This window comes from Microtus pennsylvanicus, chromosome 3 (genome assembly GCF_037038515.1).
Source record: "Microtus pennsylvanicus isolate mMicPen1 chromosome 3, mMicPen1.hap1, whole genome shotgun sequence".
NCBI lineage: Eukaryota > Metazoa > Chordata > Mammalia > Rodentia > Cricetidae > Microtus > Microtus pennsylvanicus.
The window spans coordinates 63,574,963-63,599,975 of NC_134581.1; the positions used below are offsets into that span (position 1 = coordinate 63,574,963).

General features: G+C 48.8%; 1 protein-coding gene across 1 annotated transcript; it reads right to left on the reverse strand.

Moving 5' to 3' along the window:
* Positions 1 to 64: 64 nt before the first annotated feature.
* Positions 65 to 9,009, reverse strand: LOC142846758 (taste receptor cell protein 1-like). Its single transcript, XM_075967572.1, has 13 exons — positions 8,967 to 9,009; positions 6,817 to 8,204; positions 5,261 to 5,322; positions 4,025 to 4,176; positions 3,730 to 3,860; positions 3,314 to 3,378; positions 2,891 to 3,030; positions 1,607 to 1,731; positions 1,457 to 1,515; positions 1,225 to 1,370; positions 897 to 993; positions 665 to 735; positions 65 to 120 (listed from the first exon to the last, which is right to left on the reverse strand). Exons 1-13 carry the CDS (start codon positions 9,007 to 9,009, stop codon positions 65 to 67), a joined length of 2,535 nt encoding a protein of 844 aa, XP_075823687.1.
* Positions 9,010 to 25,013: the final 16,004 nt, after the last annotated feature.

Sequence of the window (25,013 nt, forward strand, 5' to 3'; positions counted from 1 at the left end):
TTGACTCTTCAGGGTTGAGGTACTGTCTGGAAGCCCTAGGTGAGGTGAAGTGAGATGAAGTGACCTAGGAGAGGTATGGGGTTTGCTTCTTGGTGAAGTGGGGAGCAGCTCCAAGGCCACCTGGAGGTATAGAAAAAGAGACAAAAGCCAGGAGTCAAAAATAATGTCTGGAAAGAAAGTGGAGCATGGTAGCACATGTCTGTCTGTAATTGTATTGTTGGAGCTTAGGCAGGAGGCCCACTGCAAACCTGAGGCCAGTGTGGGCTGTGTGGTGAGAGAACTGTCACTCAAATAATTGCTGGTTGGTGCTGCCTTCCCCCACCTTGCTGGTCATGGTGGAGGGCAGGCAGGAATCAAGCTGGCATCATCTGAGACCTTCATCATCTGGACCAGGGGTGATCACTGACAGCATCCTTATCCCCTTGGCACATCTCCATTCTCTGCCCCAGGTCTCCCCTTATGGACAGAGCTGGCTTTTGTCACCCTAGCCCATGTCCAGAGCTCAGGTGGCTTCTGGGAGGAGTCAGCTTGACCACCCCTTGGCTTCTACCCAAGGCAGGGTAGACCCCTGTTATGTGGACTGTACCACTCAGCAGTGTTGCAGTAACTCAGGAGGTTAGGCAGATCACGTGGAGGCCAGCCAGGGTGACCAGTGTCTGCCTGCCTGGCAGAAGCACCTCCACGCTTGTGTGGCACAGCCACTGCTGTGGTGTGGCTTCAGGCCTCCAGTCTGAACTATGGAGGCGCAGTCATGGGGTCAAACCCAAGCCCCCGATGGAAAGCATGTCACTCTAGCTGGCGTGGAAGAGAACTCAGATCCCGGTGGATAGCAGGCTGCTGACCCTTTGAGTTAAGGTCTCAAAGGCTCAGCCTGTTTTTCTGGAAGAAGCCCTTGCCTGACCAGACTCACCAGGACGAGGAGAGAGGTGATGAGCTGGAGGTTCAGCATGAACCCACGGCTGGGGCCTCTGGAGGCTCTGGAGCTGGGTATGCCTGGAACAGAATGAAAAGGTTGAGTGCGTTTTCCATCCTCAAAGCCCTCAGAGACATCTAGGCCTGGTGACTGTTCCAGGATACTCGGAACCAGTGTACCCTGAGGGCTCAGAGGAAGGGTAAGAGCAAACATGGCCATGCAGTCTGTGTGGTGGAGGGAAGGGCAGCATGGGCAGCAAGACCAGAGACAGCAGAGGGATGGAGGACATGAGCAGAGAGAGAGGCACTGACCAAGGACTGGGACGAACATCTCGAACTGGAGACCCTCAGCTTCCTGCAGGAAGCTCAGGGCTTGGTGCATGCAGTCTTGAATGACGGCCTGGGCTGGTGCAGCCCCGAAGAAGGCAGCTTGCACTTTGGCAGTCAGTGGCTCCTGCCTGGGAGGATCATGACAGGCTTCAGGGGGCTGGAGAGATGCGGAGAGACCCTCTCCTCCAGCCCCAGGACCGAACTGAAGACTCACTGGAATTCTTCCACCACGACTTGACCAAAGTTCTGCAGCGGCTGGAGGACGGAGGTCAGCTGAGGTCAGAAGACAGAGGAGGGTGTCACCCGGCCGCACAGCCGAGGCCAGCCGCACACCCTTTCTCCATGCCTCCATCCCCTCAGTCACCCATTTTGTCAGCAGGCCGCGAAGCTCCTGGGACTCAGAACTGGTCTTGTTCTCCAAGGCCTTGCTGAAGGGATGATCCAGGATCAGGAGCCACGTCTCATAAAGTGCCAGCTCTGCCTTCTCGCCTAAGGTGATGGGGTGGGATGGTGATAACAGCCCGGACTCCCGTCTTCTGAGGGCTCTGGAGTAGGACCACACCCTGGCCCAAAGCTACTGCTTCGGTCCAGTGGTTAGTGCATTTGGTCGGTGGGCCCATCTTTGCTGCCTGCTTTGGTTAGACTAATGAGGTCAGATGGACTTACATTTTTAAGTGGATGAGAAATGTCAGCAGTAGGAAATTGTATAGAATGAAAAGAATCTGATACACAATTTCCATGCTTGTAGATGAAATGGTACCAAAACACAGCCAGCTCACTTGCTGTGACATACCTTGGAGGGCTGGCTGTGTTCTTCCTATAAGGGAGGAGCTAGGAGCCAATGGCAACAAATATTAACTCTCTAACCCTTTGTGGTAACCTGCCAGCCCATGGCCCATGCTCTACCAGTCTGTCTAAGAGCGGTGGGCTGTGCTCTCAGACTTGACAGCAGGAGATCTTGCTGGCTGCCGGTTCTTTACAATCTCTGATCTCCCAGGAGGGGTTCTGTAATGACTTACAGAAATACATAGCCCAGTCCTTGAAGAGGAGTGGGTAGTCCCACTGTCTGCTAAGGGGATGCTAGGTCTTTGAGGGTCAGCGCTGATGGGGCAGGCACATCACGTGTTGAAAGTCAACTCTGAGAAAGATGGGTCAGGTACCCAAACCAAGGCCCTGTCTCTGGGAGCTACAGAGCGGAGCCCACCAGGAGGTAACAATCTGAGAGACTACAGAAGTGGCCCGGACAGCCCTTAGGTGAATCTGCATTCCTAGACTGAGGGTCCGCCCCAGAACAGCTCCAGGTGGTGGCTTCAGGAGACTGAGAGACCTTGGATTTCTCCAGCATGGATGTACAAGCCTTTCGGGGGGGGGGCCCCATGCGACAGTCTTCATGCCGTTCTGACCCTGGTAGTAGAGCTGGCCCACTGCTGTCGCCTCTCTTGGCACGTTAAGGATTAAGGGAGGACAGAGTTGACTGGCCATCTTGTATCTCAAGCCGAGGTTTCCCACAGAGCTCTGGACCCACAATCTCCCTGTGGGCTGGCACACAGGCTTTGCTGGTGGGAATTTTGCTCCTTCTCAGAGGAGGCAGTGAGGCCTGGAGAGATAGGCGGACCCACAGCCATACATGGGGCCCAAGATCACTCACCATTGGCCACCATGCTGGATTTCTGGAGGGTGGGGTCTGTTATGTGATGGGCCAAGTAACTGGCCAGGCCTTGGAGGTGGGTGGGGACGGGGCTCTTGAACTTGTATTCCATGTAAATGCTCACCCACTCGTTCACGTTGCTGGGGAAGGGTGGGAGAGTGCAGAGTCATGAGCTCTTTGCCAGGATATTCTAGAAGCAAGCGTGGAGCTCCTAAGTATAAACCCTGTGTTCCCACCTCCAAGAGCAGAGCCAGCTTAGACAAGGTCCTTATTGGCCGTCTCCAGCCTACACCTGTATCTCCTGACTTTGGGTTAGGGGTGGAGCTACCATAGGGATGCGTGTCCAAGAGAGCAGCCAAATAGGCTGGGTGAGTGGGGATATGGTGGCTGAAGGACTGGGCAGACTGGATGGGATAAACCTACCTGAACAGGAGGAGGGGCTGGTCTTGGGGATTAGCCTTGTAGAATCTTGACACCTCAGGGGTGACCTATAGGAAGCCCTGGAGGTCAGGTTGCTTGGGAGGTGCCTGTTCCAGGGCCCAGGATGGGTTGGGGCCAGGCACTAGATAAGGACCTGAGGGCCATCTCTAGCGTGGTCTCCTGGGCAGGGATATCTGGTGACAATCTGGCCACTGACTTCTCTCAGAGCTTTCTCCTCCTCAGCCAGCTTCCCCCCAGGGCAGGGCAGGGTTTCCTCCACGCTTGCCTTCCCATAAATGCCAAGCTGGTGCTGCGTTCACTGGGCACCACTGCACCTACCACTAACAGCTGCAGAGGCCTGTTGACAAGGGAGGCAGGGAGAGCATCCCATCCCAGGAGCAGGGGAGAGGACACCTCACCAGTGGGAGGATCTGCTTCTCCAGCAAGATAAAAGCTTGAGATCCCGGCAGAAGCAGCTGGGGCAGGAAGGGCCTCATGAGGATGAAGCTGATGCTGACGGTCTCCCGGGAGAGGTCTGTTACATTGTATCCTGCGAAGTCACATACAGCGGTCTGGGAAGTTGGAACAGCCACCTTTCCCTCCATGGCCTACTCAGGGCTTGGGCAGACTGAGTCGGATTCTCTCCAAGGAACCCGGCCAGCCTCCTCCATGAGCGGGTGGGGAGACGTGGTGCAGGCGTTGCTCTAGACTCACCATCAGAGGAGAGGCTGTTGTCAGTCAGGGACAGGTGCCCAAGCAACCACCTGGAGCCCTTCACTTTGCGGTATAAAGTCCAGAGGATTTCTAGGGCTGAGGGATCCGGCTGACCAAACACGAGGGAGGCCTGCACTTCTGTAGAACCAGGCCTGTGGGAGGAAGCCGGTGGGGGCAAAGTTGGCCTGGTTGCTGCAGAAGGCAGTGTGCTGAAGGAGAGAAGCCTACAGGCTAGGAACTGCAGAGAGGAACCTCCCTGCAGGACTGAAGCAGTCACATGACTGAGGCGGTCACATGACCCCTGCAGTGCTGGGGCTCCTTGGTAAATGGGGATAAACTCCCCTTGGGAGAGGGCTACTGTGAGGCCTGAAGGACGCAGGAAGGTGAGCACACAGCAGATGCTCAGTTAAAGTGAATTCCCTTGGACTCCTCAACGAACTGGTTCTTGGAGAGACACTGGGAATCTGGTTGGGGGAAAAACTGGGGCAAGGTGTTACTCAAAGAGGCCAGAGCTGGCTGGGAGCTCTCAGGAGGTCTAGTGGACACAGGAGCTCCTTCAGGCAGCTCTCAGGGAGAGACTGGAAACAGCATCAGAGTCTATAATACCATTTCCCTTCCTGTGAGCACCCGTGCAATCCCAGAGCCAGGGAGATAAAAACAGGCTCAGGGCAGGGAAGTCATGGAAATGAACTTCAGTTTATTAAAAAGGATTTTTCCCCCCCAAGACAGGGTTTCTCTGTGTAGCCCTGGTTGTTCTGGAACTCACTCTAGACCAGTGTGGCCTCAAACTCACAGAGAGCTGCCTGCTTCTGCCTCCCGAGTGCTGGGATTAAAGATGTGCGCCACCACCACTCAGCCAAAGGGAAGCCGATTTAGAAGCAGCTGTAATCATGGCCTAGATCCCGCCCACCCCAATTCTGGAGGCAGTTGACTTTCCTAGCAGCCCAGAGAGTTCCACCTGAGGATTTACATTTATTTGCATATTATTTACATGACCCTGTCTCCAGAATAAGTAGCTTGATGTGCTCTTTGCCTGTCTTCTCACAATCCTGTTACCACTGCTCAAACCCAACAGCTGGAATTAGGAAATAGCAGGAAGGCCAACTGAGGTCATGCAGCCCCGCTGGTAGCCTCTTACCTACCCATCTGGGCCAAGGTGTTCCTGGTCGCTTGGGGAGGGTTGAGCAGCCTAGGCTAGGGCTGCTAACAGCATAGACAGCTGAGAACCACACTCACCGAAACAGCAGGGCGCTGACATTCTTGAAGCTGGAGAAGGCCTCACGATAGACAAGCTGGAGCTGAGGCAGAAGCATGGGAGTCAGCCTGCCCACCCCTGCTTTGTGTCCCTCCGTCCACCCTGGCCTCTAAAGTCCTGGTCCAGCTGGGCCTCTCCTGGGCTGTTCCCCTTTGGTAACTCAAGGCTTGTGATTACTTTGTTTGAGATTCTAACTGGATCCATCTGTCCAGGGCGCATGTGCAGGTTTTACCGTGGTAATCCATCACCCTGGCTCTGCATCCTGCCAGCTGCCAGCCCGGGCTGCCACTCCCATCCTCATTTCACCATAGAGTCCTTTGCCAGCCCCTCTGCGACTTGGGTTCCCCCCAGACAGTGTTCCTTCCGCCCCGTGCTTGGGAAGCCCTTCACTGTTTGATGTGGCTCCCCTCTCTCCACTCCAGTTAAAATCATCCCCACTGCCAGGTGTGGGAGTGCATGCCTTTAGTCCCTGCGCTTAGGAAGCTGAGGCAGGTTCACTGTTAGCCTGGCCTGACAATATGTTGGGGACCTGCTCAAACAAATAAACAAATTCAAGCAACAAATGAAAACAACAACAACGACAACAAACCCAATCAACCAAATAGACATAAAAACCACAACCAGGCCAGATGTGGTAACAGTGAGCCTTACAGCACTTTGGAGAGGAATGCCCAAGGATCATTTGAAAGCCAGGTTTGGCTGCATAAAAACTTTGTCTCAAAAAAAAAAAGAAAAGAAAAGAAAAAGAAAGAAGAGAAAAAAAAGCCCAGAAAAACAAAAAAGAGGGCTATCCTAGTACTTAGAAGGCAGAGGCAGATGGATTTCTGGGAGTTCCAGGCAAGCCTGGTCTACATTGTGAGTTCCAGGCCAGCCCTATTGCACAGTGAGATCTTGTCTCAAAACAACAAACAGACTAGAAAAGAAAGGGAAAGGGGATCCTTGCTGTGGTGGAGTGGTCACCCAGTGTGCTCAAGCTACATTGCCCAGTGGTTTGCCAGCCTCCTATATTGCTTCCCACAGCTTGTCATGATTATAATTTGGTCGCCATTAGACCTAAGTACTGTGCATAAAGAAATGAACCATTCAACAATGGGCAGGAAATTATGCCCTGAATGGCAGGTAAGAAATGGCACTTCCTTTCCAGGATGCCTGTTCTGATCCTGGTTCCGGACTCGAGGCAGGAACTGTACCTTACTTTTTCAGGGCATCCTACTCCTAGATGAGGCTGTGTACTGATAAAAGACCAGCAGCTGCACTGCAAGAACCTGCTCTATTTCTGGTCGGCGAGGCCTCCCCCACTGTGAGGTTTTCCCTCCGTAATGACTTCTAAGAAGTATTTCTGCCTAGCCTCTCCTCAGACTCCTTCTGGGAGCACAGCATGACACTCGTTAGATTTTATTATTTTGTGTCTAGCTGCTCTTAGGAGCCCAGACCTGTACAGTGTGTGTTGTGCTGTGCCTGGCATACTCAGAAGGAAAGGAAAGTAGGAAAGATTGTCTTGATCCACACCCTTCTACCCAGCGAGCAGGTGCCACACCTGGTAGCAGATAAACCTCTCCAACATCTGGCGCTTCAGGGCCATCAGGTTCCAGGCAGCTGTGGTGAAGCCTTCACCGTTGATCCTGAAGGTCACAGAGTGAATCACTTGACTAGGTCCTGGAGTGGAGGAACTCAGGTCCTGCAAAGACACATCTTGGCCAGGGTGAGGCAGGGTAGGGGAGAGGGTAGCATCAGCACCTCCAGATAACTTTGTGGAGCCAGAGCTATGTGGGGCGAGGGAGAGGGTGGGCAGGTGGACCGGGCTGGTAGGAACCCATGGCCCAGGGTGGCTGGGCTGTAGGGGTGCAAAGTTTGAAGTTTTAATGGAAGAGTCTGTGGTTGAGGGTGCAGTCACAGACACAGAAGGTTGAGGAGGGTCCCTGGCTTCTGTGGCGGCAGAGGAAATTGGGACTGGGATCGAAGATGGTGATGGGAAGAATGACAGAGATGCAGGCGATGGGGATGAAGATGGGGGCGATGCCGATGAGGAGGGTGGGGAGTAGGGGGAAGATGGATGTGAAGGTGACATTGCTGAGGACAACAGCAGCACAGAAGCATCACTGGATACTGGGCCTGTGGCCAAAGCTACAGCGTTTTCAGCTGACCCAGAGCCCACTGTAAAGACTTGGGAGGGCAGGCCCAGCCGGGATGCTCCTGAAGATGCAGGCAGCAGGGGCTCTGTGACGTTCAATGTGTTAGGCATCCCTGGAAAGTTAGGCAGTTCCGAGGAGCTCCTGGGAGCCACAGAAGGGGATGCCTCTGGCCTGGAGTGGCCATTCCTCCACTCAGTGGAACTGAAGGTGTTCTGGAACAGGCACGGAGCTCTAGAAAATATGGGGAAAGGGAATACTCTGACTGGAGGGCATGTTGGTTTAGGTGCAACGTTTGTCTTCAGCACTGTGGAGGCAGGGACTATCCAAGACAACTTGGGGACCTTGCTGAACTTCTTCTCAGATCCATGTGTGGAAGAAGGCTGTGGCAATGGCATAGCAATTGTTTCTAGAGTTCCAGAGGCCATGTTTTCTGCTACAGGGTCAGCCCCTGAGGACACTGGCTGAGAATCAGCAGTTCTGTGGGCTGCAGATGTGGTCAGGACTGAGGGGATTGGTCTGGGTATGCCTCTCCCTGAGGGCCTGGTACTTCCTAAGGGGCCAGACATTGAGGGGGCCTCCTGGCCTCCTGCTGCCTCTTTAGAAAGGGCTCCTGCCCTCTTCTCCAGGGCCTCTGAATTCTTCTCAACTGAGATGATGCTGTCAACAGTTTCTGTTAGGATGTCCAGGATGCTGCTACTTTGCCGAGCAGATGTGCCAGGGGCTGAAGGAAGCTTCTTAAGGTCTTCATGCGTAGAAAGAAGGGCCAGGGTAGAAGCCGAGGCTACCAGGAAGGCTGCAAAGCAAGACAGGCCTGGTTCTCCAGTGTCGGGTGGGCAGGACTGACCCCTAACCTCTCAGATCTCACCCTGTCACATCTTGCTCACTTAGGTACCTGAGGGTAACACCTGGGCCTGGTTAGGCCCCAAACCACGAAGTTAGTTACTTATGTTATCTCCCCTCCCTGACACGGTCCTGGGTGGAGGTAAAGGCATTCCTGTGTTAGCCAACCCAGGAATGGACACTGTGAGGACAATGGGACAAGCCTTCAGGATTTGTCTTTCTGTCTCTTAACAACCTCCATGTCAAGGACCCTCCCAAGAAGAAGTCTCCCAGGCCCAACTGGTTGCCAGGAGTTGAGAGTCTTGTCTATTCGAACCACATCTGAGGCCCAGACTAGCCTGATGGTGCTGAAAATACTGTCTGCTTCTCCATTGTGGGCGAGACTGTGACCTGACTATGCCCCCTGCATTAAGGATTCTTCTCAGGGACTGACTGGGTGATGGAGCACATTGTGGAAAATCTCTGAAGGCTCTGGGGTTAACGCCAAACCTACCTATGTGTGTCTAGCGCTCCAAGCAGGTGACCCTGAGAGCTCTCAAGGAAGCTGAGGTCTCCAATCTTTCCCTGGCATCCCTCAGTCAAGGCCAGACAATGAACGGAAGCCCTGAGGTGGGACTCAGGGAGTTCACCCAGGAGAAGGATTCTGCCCTTCCCTACTAAGTTAGTAGGTGATGGGGAGAGGGTACCCAGCTCCCCTTGCCATTCCCTCACTTACTGGCCAAGAGAGTTCCTGCTGCAGGAAACCACCGCTTGTCCATGCTACAGGCTCCTGCCAAGACTTCTAAGGAGGCGGCGTCAGGCGACAGACACAGTGATGTTCTCTGCAAGGACAGAACCCCTCAGGTGTAGAGCTCTCGCCTAAAATGTGAGATGTTCTGAGTTCTACCTCATCACCCAGCTGTCCCCCCATGCCAGTAGCTGTCCAGAGTTAATGTCCCTGTGGGCGTGGAGGAAGCCATGAGTGAGTGAAGTCCTGAGTGGATACGGGCCGTTGACATGGGCATGGCCATGTGAAGACGTTCCCATGGCAATGTCTCAGCCCCATGGGAAATGGCGAAGCCTTCCCTAGGCGAGGCTCTCCTACAGATTGCTTCTCCTGGGATTTGCTAAACCTGCCTCCTTGTTCAGTAGTATATAATAATCCTGATTTCTTGTTTATCCGCCAGTCCCCGCGGCCTGTCCCCTACCCTTCCTGATTCAGCTATAAGCAATGAGCCCACCTCCCTGTTCAACCGTATATAATAAACATGCTGAGGTACTTTGGCTTTCTCTATTAGAGAGCCCAATGCTCCCGACCCCAGCTTCCCTGGGCAGGTGATTGTGTCTGTCGTTTCTTTATTCTCTCACCACCCCAGTCAAGTCAGTTCCTGGAACTGTGATGGATGAGGAGTGTCCTTTCTTGTCTAGGTGGGGAGGGAGAGCCAGTGGTGTTTTGTGGGGGTTGTGATGTCAGAGTCAGAGATGGGTGTGAGGGTAGCAAGGTGCTAACTGTGGTGTGGGAGCTGTGTGTGTGTGTGTGTGTGTGTGTGTGTGTGTGTGAGAGAGAGAGAGAGAGAGAGAGAGAGAGAGAGAGAGAGAGAGAGAGAGAGAGAGAGAGAGCTTCCACCCAAAGCCCCTGCCCCAGCTTCCATTCCATTAGACAGGGAGGGGCTGGATCATGGCATATCCAGATAGACAGCCCCATTCATATGCCAGTGGTCCTTCCTAGAGCTCTGGTCAGAGCCTTGCACTAGGGATGTGGAGGTGGTGGGGCTTTGGGTAGAAGGGTCCTTCCTAGACCCCTTTCTAGCTTCAGTTAGTTTTTTGATGTTTTTTTTTTCTCAACTTGTTAGAAGCTAGAGCCATTTAAGAAGGAGTCTCAACTGAGAAAAAGCCTCCATAATATTGATCTTTAGGCAAATCTCTGGGGCATTTTATTGATTAATGATTGATGTGGGTGGTGCCAGGCCTGGGCAGGTAGTCCTGGGGTTTATTAGAAAGCAGGCTTGTCAAGCTGTGGAGAACAAACCAGTGCACAGCCTTTCTCCACGGCCTCCACTTCAGTTCCTGCCTCTCTGTTCCTGCCCTGAGTTCAGCTTTCACTTTGCCTGAAGGACTGCAATGCATAAGCCAAATAAACCCTCCCCTCAAAGCTGCTTTTGGTCACAGTCTTTATCACAGGAAAAAAAAAAGCCAAGACATGCCCACACACACTGCTGGAGACTGGCCTAAGCAGCCTTGAACTCCTTAGCACCCCTGGCTCAGGGATAAACAGGGAGCAGGCTCAGATCTTAGCCCTCTCACTCTTGGGGACAACTAGAGGCTTGGCAGCCTTGGCCCCTCAGGTTTTCTGGCCTCTGTAGGATTAACCCTGTCCCAGGGGTCAGTACTGTTCTTGGTCAGCAGAGCCTGGATGGGGAGAAAGTAACCAGAACCTGAAGGAGGGAATCCTCCATTAGCAACTGGGCTGGGGAGTCCCAGCCAGGATCCTACCAACCCCCAGCTCCCTCTAGTTGGGCACGCCCTCCCTACCTGAAGGTGTCGTCAGTCTATTTATTTATTTTGCTCAACCGGCTGTTGAAGTAGGACTTTGCCACGTTGCACAAAGGTGCTGCCTGTTATATTCCCAGCCACTTGTGCAGCCACTTTGGAAATCAGTGTGGCGGTTTCTCAGGACATTCGGGATCAACCTACCCCTGGACCCAGCAATACCACTCCTGGGAATATACCCAAGAGATGCCCTATCATATGACAAAAGCATTTGTTCAACTATGTTCATAGCAGTATTATTTGTAATAGCCAGAACCTGGAAACAACCTAGATGTCCTTCAATGGAAGAATGGATGAAGAAAGTGTGGAATATATACACATTAGAGTACTACGCTGCAGTAAAAAACAACGACTTATCGAATTTTGCATGCAAATGGATGGAAATAGAAAACACTATCCTGAGTGAGGTAACCCAGACCCAAAAAGATGAACATGGGATGTACTCACTCATAATTGGTTTCTAGCCATAAATAAAGGTCACAGAGTCTATAATTGGTGATCCTAAAGAAGCTAAATAAGAAGGTGAACCCAAAGAAAAACATATAGTTATCCTCCTGGCTATGGGAAGTAGACAAAATTGCCAGGGAAAAAATTGGAATCTTGGGGGTGGGGTGGGATGGGGGTAAGGGAAGATGGGGAGAGAAAAGTGAGAAGGGGAGGATGGGGGAACTTGGGGAAACAGTATGATTGGGAAAAAGGAAGGTTGGATAGGGGATCAGGGAAGCACAAATCTTAGTTAAGGGAGCCACCTTAGGGTTGGCAAGAGACTTGAACCTAGAGTGGCTCCCAGGAGCCCAAGGCGATGTCCCCTGTTAGTTCCTTGGGCAGCTGAGGATAGGGAACCTGAAATGACCCTATCCTATAGCAATACTGACGAATATCTTGCATATCACCATAGAACCTTCATCTGGTGATGGATGGAGATAGAGACAGAGACCCACACTGGAGCACTGGACTGAGCTCCCAAGGTCCCAATGAGGAGCATAAGAAGGGAGAACATGAGCAAGGAAGTCAGGACCATGAGGGGTGCACCCACCCACTGAGACAGTGGGGCTGATCTATTGGGAGCTCACCAAGGCCAGCTGGACTGTGACTGAAAAAGCATGGGATAAAACCGGACTCTCTGAACATGGTGAACAATGAGGGCTGATGAGAAGCCAAGGACAATGGCACGAGGTTTTGATCCTACTTCATGTTCTGGCTTTGTGGGAGCCTAGCCAGTTTGGATGCTCACCTTCCTAGACATGGACGGAGGAGGGAGGACCTTGGACTTTCCACAGGGCAGGGAACCCTGACTGCTCTTTGGACTGGAGAGGGAGGGGGAGAGGAATGGGGGGAGGGGGGAGAAGGGTGGGAGGAGGGGGAGGGAAATGGGAGGCTGGGGGGAGGCGGAAACTTTTTTTCTTTTTCTCAATAAAAAATTAAAAAAAAAGAAAAATCATAATTCCAGTTGCACATATTAGAGTGAAAATTAAACAAAATAAATATTCTACGTAGTCTAGCATAAAAAAAGGAAAAAAAGAGAAAAAAATTCTTCTTTTTTTAAATCTTAGAGACATGGTCTCACTAAGTGGCTCAGGTTGGCCTTGAAATCACTCTATAACCTAGGCAGTTCTTGACTTCTCAAGCTTCCTGCTTCAGCTGCCCTATTATCTGGGATTAGATCCCTGCATCAAGAGGCACAGCTACTAGAAATATTTTCTAAGAGGGGAAACCGTCTTAGAAATGTATGGCACAGTTCTACCCTAAGTCACAGATCCACGATCCTCCAGGCCTTCTTACCCAGCCTGTTCTCTTGGCTTCTTAGACATTGGCCACCTGTAGGCCATTACTCTGCTGTATCCCAGGGGTCTGCTTCCTCTTCTCTGCCATTCCACTCCCGGGCTGAGGGATGCTATGGGAGAGATGCCTCCCAGGAAGAGGAGACGACTTTGGCTTTGACAGCTCCCACCTGCAATCCTGGTTCCCCTATGCTCATTCCCCCCAAAGCTGCCCTCCGCCCGTCCCCGCGGCCTGTCCCCAAGCCTGTAAACACACATCTGTGCCTTTATTCTCCAAATCCACTTGTGTTCTCTGGATGCCTAGGTTTTACTTGGTGTCCCTGTTGCTGCCAAGAAGCCTCTGCTCTCGAGGAGGAGGATGGAGCTTGGTGTGATGACCCTTTGCTCCACCTGTTTCTGGTGGGCAGGACTACTGCTTTCCCAGCAGTGTGGGGCTGAGGAAGATCCTGTTTCTGATGACTCTATTATAAAGAGTGAGACCCACTCACACTTCAGGACGCTGGGTTCCTGTCTGCCCCCTGGCATCCTCCAGGCCAGACTGGGTCAAACCCTCAACCTGGAGAATTTGTTGAGCCACAGTGAGAAAAGCTGTAGCTGTCTAGCAGGCCAGGTATGCGGCATAAACACACTTCAATCCTAGTACTTAGAAGTCAGAGGCAGGGGGATTGTTACAAGTTTGAAGGCAGCCAGCTTGGTCTACATAGTGAGCCCCTGTCTAAAACTGAAATAAATAAGTAAGTAAGTAAGTAAATGAGACCAAACCAGTCTGGACCTGCAGGCTCAGAAGCCTAGCTCTCAGGAGGCTAAGGCAGGAAGACTGTAAATTCAAGACCTGCCTAGGCAACTTATCAAGATCTTGTCTCAAAAGTAAGTAAAAGAGAGGACTAGGGGCATACTTCAGCAGTAGAGTTCTTACCTAGCATTTACTTTGCAAAGACTCCAGGTCCAAGCCCCAGTAGGAAGGGAGTGAAATTGGAATTCAGCATGTATGAAAGATGAGAGCTAATCTATAGCCGGAATCAGTTCTCAGTCTGTGACAAGTGTCTGCGCGCACTGTGAACTAGGGAAGGCAAGTTTAATCCTGGCAGGCTGTTGCTCTCCCTGCCTACTCTGGTCCCCAGCCAGATGCAATGCCACCAACACATGGAGTAAGTTAGATGGAATCTGGCCTCCCACCAATTTAACAAAATGTCAACAAAAGAGTTAGAAAATCCATAAGTGCCAGACTGTGCCAAGGTCTAGCCCAAGTGTTCAATGCCATTTTTCTTATGGGTCCACTTTGATCCTCCAGTAAGGACTCTCTTGGCTCTCTGGCAGGGTTCCCCTCACCTTAAAGCTCCGTGGCTCTGACACCCACCTTAGCACTGTCCTGTTCTGGTACCTAATACAGCCAAGTGCTGGGGAGACTGCTTGCCCTGGTGACTAAGTCATGGGTTCCCACAGTCTGTATCTTACCTGGTACCCTCGGCAGGAGGAGATACTGTCCAGGCTTCCTGTGTTCCTGGCTTGAAGAGTGTGCATATACTCAAAGAGTCTTGAGAGGGGTTAGTAGGTATGGTGGAACCTCCTGGGGGTGGCTTCCAAGCTAGGTAGACATTTGCCTAGACACACAGGCAGCTGGACCAGCAGATGCTTGGCTTTGCTTAAACATCTTCCAACAGGAACCTTGCTGGTTGCAGGGATGGGGCACCAAAATGGGCTCCCCTTCCTGATACCATCTTCCTGGCTCCTAGCCCACGCTCTGAGGAGGAATGGCATGGAATCTTTCATGACTTATGAGACCTTAGTCCCGTTTTAGTCATCAGAGAGGATGCTATGACAGACAGCCTGAGGCTCAACCCAACAAGGACAGGACTAATGGCTCCTCTGAAGACCAGGCAGGAAAGAGTAGGGTGCCTAGGACCCTGCCTGGCCTCTTTCCAGTTCTGAATTCTGCATGTACTAGAGGCTTCAGAACTGGGTCAATCCCAGGCCAGAACCAGCCCGGTTCCTCTCACATACCCTAGCCATTTTCTTGCTACAGAAAGAGAGAGCATGAGAGAGAGAGAATGAGAGACTGTCTAATCATTTGTTGTCTACCCACTGTGCTTCTAGGACAAGAGTTCCAGGCAGGAGAAACAGCAAGAATGAGGCCCCACAGATAAAGGTAAAGGTGTGAATTGAGTCTCTCTCTCTCTCTCTCTCTCTCTCTCTCTCTCTCTCTCTCTCTCTCTCTCTCTGTTTGTGTACAGACAAACGAGGGAAGCTACAATCCAAGCTATCGATCCTCCGGGGTCCAGGAAGGGTTTTGGTTCACATCCTGCCATCTTCTTATCTAGCTTTCTAGTTCATCATCCCGTCTTCTAAGCTGGTTGTGTGAGCTAGAAGCATTCCATGAGCCCTGCCAGCAGCTAGGTCAAGTGACTAGTGTTACTGAGCTAGGCAGGATGCCTGGCTATCATCAGGGTGTCCTAGCCCACCTTTAGCCCCATGGGATTCTGTTCCCCTGAGCAATAATGGTGTTGTTCTGCTGGTGCTCCAACCTAAGACTCGTTCCTTACCTCCAAAGGGGCTTCTGCGTCCCCTTCTGTAGTGATGTTTCATTTGTATTTCAATAAATAATGCTTGCCTAATCAGAGAGTAAAACAGCCTTACAGACCAGTGGTGACACACATCTTTAATCCAAGTAGCCACACTAGTTTGCCATAGAAACCGGGTAGTAGTAGTACATGCCTTTAATCCCAGCCTTAGAGAGGAATATAAGATGGGACGAGACAGCTCTAAGACACAGTCCTATTTTGAGGATTCCTGGAGGCAGGGTCGTCATTTTGGACTGAGGAAGAGGTAAGAGCCTGTGGCTGACTGTTTTGCTTTTTTGACCTTCTGGTTGAACCCCAGTATCTGTCTGTGGGTTTTTATTAATTGTGCTACACCCTTCCTGCTCTTTTCTACGAGGCTGGCACCTGGCCTGCCAACTTTCCCTTACTGTCTGGGCATGTGTGTGTTAGAGAATTCAACCATTTGGGCATGGTGGTGCATACCTACAGTCTCAGCCACTGGGGGGTGAAGAAAGAAGAATCAGGAATTCAACTGACCTAAGACCCTGTCTCAAAATTAAAGTTTGTTTTCTTTTGGTTGGGATAGTTCCCCATTATAGTCCAGGCTGGCCTTGAACTCAATATATTGCTGATGTTAACCTTGGACTCCCGATCTTCATGCCTTCATCTCCCAAGTTCTGTGATTTCAACTGTAAGATGCCATACCTAGGTTACTTTCTTATTTTTGAAGCAGGTTCTCCTTGAGTTGCCCAGGCTGTCCTTGAACTCACTCCATAACCCAGGTCAAACTGTACTTTCAATCTCCCTCTCCATCTTCCTGTGTAGCAAAGGTCACAAACAAGGCTGGTTGTGCTTGGGAGTTTTTGTTTTAAGACAGACTATTGTGTATCTAAGATTAGCCTCTGGACTTGCTATGTACTGAGAATGACCTCAGCACATTGCTTCTGTCCCAGCTCTCAAGTACTGGGATTACAAGTTTGAACCACTATCCCTGTAATGGTTTGTCCTGTCCCTTTAAGAGACAAGCCCACCCCCTCCCTCCCCAATCTGCTGAGGCAGGCAGATCTTCCTGCTTGCAGCCCAAGTCTCTTCCTTTCTGTCTCCCTCTCGAAGAGGCAGCTTCTATCTCTCCCTTTTTCCAACTTCTCCCCTTCTGTCTGTCTGTCTGTCTGTCTGTCTGTCTCTCTGCCTCTCTCTCTGCTTTTCTCCCCTTTCCCCGCCATAACCCACTAAATAAATATCTAACCTTTCTCTGCATGGTGTGCCTATCCATGTCATCTGCCTCATGACTCCCTGACCAGGACCAGCCACCTTCAGAGACCTGCAGCATAGTCTCTTGGCATGCCCACTTGTCTGTCTCTCTTCTTGGGACTGGCTGCTCCATTGAGATCTCTCATTCACCATGTGGCTTCCTGCCTGGGACTCGTAGCTTGCTGAGCCACTTGGAGAACTATGCCATCCTTACCTGGGACTGGCTGCTCTCAGGACCCGCTGCCCACTGCCTGCTGCCACTTTGGGGACCTGAGGCGTGGTCTCAGGACCTGCTGCCCACTGCCTACCGCCACTGCAGGGACCTGTGGTGTGGTCTCATGGCCTGCTGCCTGCTGTAGCCACTCAGGAATCTGCAACAATTTTACTTTCACCATAACAATCCCTGGCCTTGATTTTGAGTTTTGATATGACCCCAATGAGTCTTTAATAATTTCCTTGCCTTCTGCTAAGTGCAAATATTCCTGAACAGGTATTTAGAAACTGCTTTTGCTAAATGACATCAATGCCTCTTGGGCCTGCACATAACAAAAATCAAGTCGAGACTTAGGACCCCTGCCTTTGTCTTATGCGTCTCCTTTACTTTTGTCACATGCTTGCCTGTGCATGTAGACATGTTAATAACTCAGGGATGTGTGTCTAAAACTTGTGACTCCAAACCTACCTCATCCCACTAAAGGCTAAAGGCAGAGCAAGAAAAGCACTGAGGTATCTTAGCATTGGTTATTACAGTGTTCTGCCCCAGACTCTTTCCTAAAGTGTGCCTGAAGCTGTCTAGTAATTGTCCTAAGCCTTGCAGTCCAAAGCACTAAAGCTTGAAAGACATGCCACTCAGTGATGAGATGACCCCAGAGCCTGTGTCTCTCTGCCTCTCTGTCCATGCCAGCCTCTAACTCACAGCCTTCTCTGCCTCCGTTATGTTGTGGTCAAAGGTGAACACCATCATGCTCAGCTCTCTTTCAGTTTTTTTGAGATCATGTCTAGTCTGGCCTAAAGCTTTATATATGCATAAATACACACACATATATTACACACACATATTATACACACATCACACACATATATTACACATATCACACACACACACACACACACACACACACACACACACACACACACACGAGATAGTTGCCAAAGTTTCAGAACTGGAAGTGTTATTGCTACTGGATTCATGGACATTGTCCTTTTCAGAGGAAGTTAGAGCCACTTTTCTCTCCCTCGTCCCCAGTTCCTATCCCTCCCCACCTTCGCCATCACTATCTCTTCCTTCTTTTAGACATCGTCTTGCTATAATAGATCTGGTCTGCATTCCCTCTGCCTCAGCTTTCAGAATGCTGAGATTACAGGCATGTACCACAAGCCTAGCAAAAAGGCACGTTTTGTGTTTAAATTTTAAAAATTATTTAATTTTGAGACAGGGTCTTAATATGTAGACCAGGCTGACCTTGAACTCACAGAGATCCATTTGCTTGTACCTCTCAAGTGCTGGGATCAAAAGTGTGCATGAACATTCTTGGCAAGCTTTTTTTTTTTAACACCAAACACCTTTGATTTAAATATGCATCTTTTTTGTTTGATACAGGAAAGCTGGGCTCCCAAGGACATGACTGTGCCCAGTGAACTGTGTTTGTTCATGCAAAGCATCTTCCTGATTTTTGTTTGATTTCCCATATGGCTGTGATGAATGTCAGCGCTACTCACCGGATGATTTTCTTTGGTCTACAGCAATCACAGTCTTTTTTGGAAGTTGGTCCAAGACTGGAAAATTGTATTCAGCCTGCAAACAGGTGTGCCCTAGAAATATCAATGAATGAGTAGTATGTGTGGAAATGGGCTAGTGAGTCAGTTGTTCTTGGTGTAACTCAGACTCAGTGGAGGCCAGGAAGCCACTGATAAGTGCTTAGAGAGGTACTCTGAAGAGGGCCTAACAGGACTGGCACCACTGTGGAGGCCCAAAAATGTGAACCTATTTTCACGTTGACCAAAGGTCAGAGAGTTGGAACTTACCTCTATTCCTTCTAGGTTATTGTGTTTCTACCTCAAACAAAGGTCCCACCTAGATTTAGATCAGAGAGTTCTGTTCTCTCAAAGTTATTGCCAATAGGTGTGGCTGATAGCCAGACCTTGTATTTCAGAAATAGAAAAGTAGATATGTTTCTACATCAAACAAAAGCCTAAGGATCCAACTAAGTTCCAGTTCCCTTAAGGATTCCATTGGATTCCACCCAGAGAGTGGTTTACCTACAGAATGTTTTGGTCTAGGGTGTGAGTGTGACTTGTTTTGTTCTATCAACAGCATGTTTAACTATGGATGTAGCCAGCAACCTTCAACTGGTCTGTTCATTTCCTTGTATTATGTTAATGCACCTTTTTGTCTTACTCCTACCTTTTGGGATCGGGTATTTTAAGCAATTGGAAATTAAATGTGGGTGATTTCAGTATTCACTGGAACTTCCTCCCGATACTATTCTACGTTTTTCTGTTTTAATTTTTTTTGCATCTTTGTATTCTCTACTATATTTCTAAATCCCAACACCCCTACCCAGCAAGAGGTGTTTTTGTTGAAGCTGTTCCCCGACACACCATGGGACAGGACTAGCTTCAGTACACCCTGTGTTGCCTTTCCTTTCTTGTTGCCTCTGACCCTCTCCTCATTCATCTGATTTTATCCCTCAGAAAGCAGCTAGAGCCTAGGACAGTAGTACAGACAGAAGGATCACAAGTTCGAACCCAGTGTGGGTAATTTAGTGCACCATTTTTTTTTCAAACCTGAAGAAAAGGTCAAGGTTGCAGCTCTCTAGTGAAGTATTGGCATGTTGGAAGCCCTTGGTTCGTTCCTGGTACCGTCTGGCCACTTCCCCCGAAGTGGAAAGGTGAGCGAGCTGCTCGAACCCAGCAACTTTATCGCAGGCTTCTCTCTGGGGAAATCCAAACTGGATAATGTAGCAGTGGCTCTAGAGGGGAGATTTTTGGAACAGGGTTCTAGAACTCACTGTCAGATGACAGTGAGACCTGACCACTCGGAGGTGCTGGTTGATGCAAGCTGAAGTGTGCTGAAGCAAGGACACTCACTCACTGTGGATGGGGGTGAGGTACCAGGGGTGTGGTAGAGGCAAAGTTGCTGACACCGTGGTTCGGGAACACAGGTTCTCCAAGTTACCTCCCGGACCAACCGCATTAGCACCGCTTGGCGACTTAGCAGAGATCTAGTCTTGATTCCACCCTCACACTCCTGAATCAGAATCTGGGGTGAAGCCAGCCCCTGTGCTCCCCCAGTCCTCTGTGTGAATTTCAGTTGGAGACCATCTGAAAATGCTGTCAGTATCTGGGTTGAGCTCTTCTGATCAGTGTTGGCTTCTACGTTTCCAGACAAAGCATTGTTTCTGTTTCTTCTGGAACCATTTTGAAATAAATCAACTGCAGTTTTTGATGCTTCTTCAACCATTACAAATACATCTTTATAGAGACCTTTACATAATATAGCTTGACATATTTCTGCAGTTGATTGAAATTGTTCTGAGTACACAGAATCGTAATGCCATTATTTGAATATCAGAGAAGGATCTTGTCTTCATAGCCATTATCTGTGACGTGAGTTGGTGGTTTTCCAGGATAGCAATAACACACGAAGTCTCAGTTATAAATCGGAGAAAGGAATCAGTTCCAGCTGGCCAGACATTCTCCTTGGGATCTCCCAGCTGTTCCAGACATTTCTTCAAAGATCCCTCAATGTAAGACTCAAAGTTTGTTGATTTTCCTTCATACGTGAGACACAAATGCGCCTGACGTGTAAATGATGCTAGTATAAAACAACTGCTCAGAAATAGCTCAAAAGAGACAATCACTTTCAAAACAGCTCTAAAGTGCTCCATTGATGCCCCATTCAAAACGTCTGGCCGAAATAAGTTTCCCATTCTTTATGCATTGTGCATGGTATTAGATCATTTAAGGGCAGCTGTATAGAGGAATAGTGTCTCTTCAGGGAGCTTGATATTTACTATAGAATATTGCCTGATGACCCAGGCTCACCTTGGAGTAAATAACAACCAGGTGGCTTGCTGCCATCTTGGTAGCCATGTGACACAGCTACCATCTTTACTAAGGTTTAAAAAAGTGCATACCATGTGACCACCACATATAAGATAATTCCATCACTTATAAGGTAGCTGACAAGTAACATGCATGTCTTCATTATCTTTAACAGTTTATAACACATTGGTACCTTTTTTTGTTTTTCAAGACAGGGTTTCTCTTTGTAGCTAGCCCTAGCTGTCCTGGAACTCATTCTGTAGAGCAGGCTGTCCTCAAACTCAGATACCCGCCTGCCTCTGCCTTCCCAGTGCTGGGATTAAAAGCTGTGCCACCACTGCCCGGCTCAAATTGTCCCCTTTTATAAAATTAGGATCTTTACAATTTTATTCCTAATAAGTTTGAGCCTTAAAAATAATAATTCTTGAATTAAAGATTGTTTAGTATCAAATGAAAAATTTAAACCATAAATATGGTCCAGAGGGAAACGGGAAACCTTACTTTCCTGATCCTTTTATAGTGTACCTTTATAAAATGACAGTTTTTTAATATGACTTGTTGCATCAAATCTCTAAAGCATAACAAAATTAGCATAAGCATAAGTGAGTAGTCATACCTCTTTAAGTCAGATTGTGTTAGCTTGAATAGACCATTATAGGACTTAATCATCAAACATATTACATAGACCTTGCTCACGGTTTTGTCCTCATCTGTTATTTTTAGAACAAAATTCATCATACACAAAAAAATCCATCCTAATTCAAAATATCTTGGAGACTTGCTATGGCCTCCTTAATACAGGGACAATAAAATAAAGCAAACCATCTTGAAGACCTGGTGTTGCCTCCTTAGCTAATAAAAGGAAGATACAATGATTAGCAGAGGACTCGGTGGGTCTAGTTGTTTTATGGGCACTGCTTTGATTGGTCACCTTAACCAACATAATAACCAACATAAGACCTGCCGGATACCTGCTGCTTCTGCTTCCAGCTGTGTAGACCTCTCGGCTCTGCCTGTGTAGGTCTGACCAGCTCTGGTCATTTTGGCCAAACAAGGGAAAACACTCCTTATCTAAAGATGAATTAGTCTTCATGTCTCACATGACAAGGGATGGCTTCTCTTGCCCAGTGGAGGATCTCAGAGTCCACACCCACCTCCTAAACGTCTCAAACAACAGAAAGGTTAGCAACAATCACTCTACCCTCAATGTCTCCCACATCCGCATACGAGGATGCTGTTGTGACCAAGGGAGCCCCTACACAAGCCTGCCACCCGACTGGTATGGGACACACATGCTTGTTCATTGGCCATGTCCTTTATCCAGTTTTTCTCTTAGTAAAAGCTAATTTCAGAGTCGGTGCCCTAACTTCCCATAGTCTCTGATAAAAGGAGGAAGTCAGATACTCGGTCATCAACCACACACCTTTGGAAAGTTATTCAGAATGTTCAAACAGTGCCTCTGACAGTTGGTTTTATATCTGTGAAGTCAACAAATGATTCTTTTAAGTGGTATCCCAAGCCCTCAGAATCTTTGGGAGGAGATGACTTCGGTGAAGGAGGTTCTCTCCAACATAGGCTCACCTGTGGCCTTGACAGTACAGTCAAGTCTTTATCCAGGTGAGGGGCCCCAGGGCCAGCACCTGTACTCTCATCTTCAAGTCTAGAAGGTGTATACGGACTGTGGCAGTGAGTTTGTGGATATTTCCAAAAGCCAAAAGCTCATTTAATTTGGTTATCTTGTGTCTTAGGGTTTCTATCACTGTAAAGAGACGCCATGACCTGGCAACTCTTTTTCTAAAGTTTTTAAAATTCATTTTACATGCCAACTACAGTTTCCCCTCCATCCCCTCCTCCTACTCACCCCACCTCCTCCCAATCCACCCTTCATCCACTCCTCAGAAAGGGTAAGGCCTTCCACGGGGAGTCAACAAAGCCTGGCACAGACAACAAGCCCCTCCCCCCTGCATCGGGACTGAGCAAGGTTCCCACCATATGGGATGGGCTCTAAAAAGCCAACTCATGCACCAGGGATAGAGTCTTGTCCCACTGGACCATGGTAACTCTTATAAAGGAAAGTATTTAATTGGGGGTGGCTCACTTACAGGCTTAGAAGTTCAGTCCATTAGCATCATCACTAGGAGCATGGTGGCTTGCAGGCAGACATGGTGCTAGAGTAGTAGCTGAGGGTCCTACATCTTGCATGCAACAGGAAGTTGACTGAGACACTGGACAGTACCTTGAGCAAAGGAAACCTCAAAGCCCACCTCCACAGTGACACATTACCCGCTCCAACAAAGCCACAACTCCTTATTAGTGCCTCTCCCTATGAAATTATGAGAATCACTTACATTCAAATTACCACATCTTGTTCTGCATATAAATGAAAGGATGATGTTAAGAAATATGCTTACTGCTGTCAGTACGTGGTGACCTAGTGATTTGTAGAGAGCTGGCTTTTCCTTCTTCTTTAATTCAGTCTATGTTCCATGTCAATTGCTTGTTACAAATGAGGCACAACTGACTGTTTCCATCTGTTGCCTGAGTGTATGGAATAAAAATGTAGTGACTTTTAAAAGGTTCTTTTTTGTTTTTGTTTTTTTGAGAAGGGTGTTTCTCTAAAGTGTTTTGGAACCTGTCCTGGAACTCACTCTGTAGACCAGGCTGGCCTTGAACACACAGAGATCCACCTGCCTCTGCCTCCTGAATTCTGGGACTAAAGGTGTGCGCCACCACTGCCTGGTAAAAGGGTTAATTTTAGAGAAACATTCTATTTTTTCAGGGTAACTGTTGTCCACTGAGGAGAGTGTTCTAGAGAAGCGTCCACTGAGGAGAGTGTTATGTTTTTAAATACTAGCTATGGTTCATTTAAACTAACAGTCCTAATTTAAAAAGTTTAACATATTGAATTGTTTCTAACCACAACTTGTGTTTTACTTGAAATACTGTGTTTTTCATTATTGTTAATATTTGAAATAAATATACCAACTTCATAATATGTAAAAGCAAAGACTGTCACTTATATACTTTCTGTTCAGATTCATTCTTCGAATTCTTGTACAACTTTGCCTCTTAATGTTCCCCACAGAGTTGTACAGCTACCTGCTGACATCCATCCTGAATCTCTGTTAACTGTTGAGTTCTCTCATGGCCCTGGAATGGACCCTCTTCTGAGGCATTCTAACTGCAGCTCTCCTTGCTGTTCTTCTGTCAGCCTCGAAGAGATCAACACCCCGAACCTCTAAAAGAAGAGTAATGGGCCATGGTCCATCCATCCCTCTTGTTGCAAGTCTGGACATTGTTTTGGGGACTCAGAATGGAAACAGCTGGATTGAAGCCTCCTTTGCATAAATTAGGTCCTCGGTCTCACCATCCCCGATCAGCTTAACATCCTTCAGGACCAGCTCGACTCCTCGACTGCAGTCCTCAACTGAAAGGAAACAGAACTGACTGCGGCCAAGGACGGCATCTGTGCCCACCTCTGAGAATGATGCTGCTTCCATGGAAACAAATCCTAACTGGTTTGATTGAAGCCTAAAGACACTGGGACCAGACAAAAATTCCTTCTACTCTGGCTCCTCCCCTTGATCACTCTTTCCTCCTTATCCTCATACTTAGATTTTTTTCACTGTCTTTTAAATGTTTTACTTACTTAACTTCACTTTACAAAATGTCCCACACAAGGTCTCCCAATAACTCTTACCCTATCACAGCTTGTTCTTGATACATCTGCAAAAAAGATCTTTTAGGCCCTGGGCGGTGGTGGTCTTATATCCCAACACTCAGGAGGCAGAGGCAGGTGGATCTCTGAGTTTCAAGGCCAACCTGGTCTACAGAGTGAGTTCCAGGATAGCCAAATATACACAAGAAACACTGTCTCAAAAGAAAAAGAAAAACATCTTTTAGATACTGTGGGAAAACTGGCTAAAAGGAGCCTGCATCCCTTTCACCCCAGGCCAGATATGGTTCTTCTCATTAGTCCTCTATCCCCCTCTCCCCGTTCCCCTCCTTTGATGCCTTGTAGCTCCCTGCTATTTCTGCTAGCTCATTTAATACAGAAGCCTGGGAAATGTCACCCTGAATCAACTCTGCCTGGTTCCTCTCACCCGCTCACTCTGTCCCTCCACTTCTCTGCTCCCTCTCCCTCAACCTTCCTGGAGAGTCTCAGTTCTTACTTCCTGATTCTTCAGTTTTTAAATTTCTAGTGTTTTGTCAGCTTTACAGCAATAATCATGTTTAACTTGTGAGACCAAGACAGCCTGGAATACATGACTCCAGACCAGCATGAGCTTCCTTCAAATCAAGCAAAGCCAAACACAAGTAGTTACATAATGTTTTGTTTGTGTTTATTTATTTATTTATTTTTTGCTTTTTTGATGGATGTATATGTGTGTGTGTCACTATGTAGTCCTGGCTGGCCTAAAACTCATTAAGTAGACCAGGCTTGTCTGAAACTCACTATGTAGACCAGGTTGGCCTGGAAGTCACTATGTAGACCAGGTTGGCCTGGAATTCACTATGTAGACCAGGCTGGCCTCAATCTTGTGATCCTCTCGCTTCTGCGTTTTGAGCACTGGGGTAACAGGTGTGTAATACCATTCCAGATTAGTTATATATGTA

Coding starts and splice junctions, on each gene's coding strand:
- LOC142846758 (XM_075967572.1), bottom strand. CDS start 9,009: ATGGACAAGCGGTGGTTTCCTGCAGCAGGAACTCTCTTGGCCA. Junction 5,323..6,816: donor AGAGGTTTATCTGCTACCAG/GTGTGGCACCTG, acceptor CTTCTGCCTCAG/CTCCAGCTTGTCTATCGTGA. Junction 3,861..4,024: donor CAACAGCCTCTCCTCTGATG/GTGAGTCTAGAG, acceptor GTGACTTCGCAG/GATACAATGTAACAGACCTC.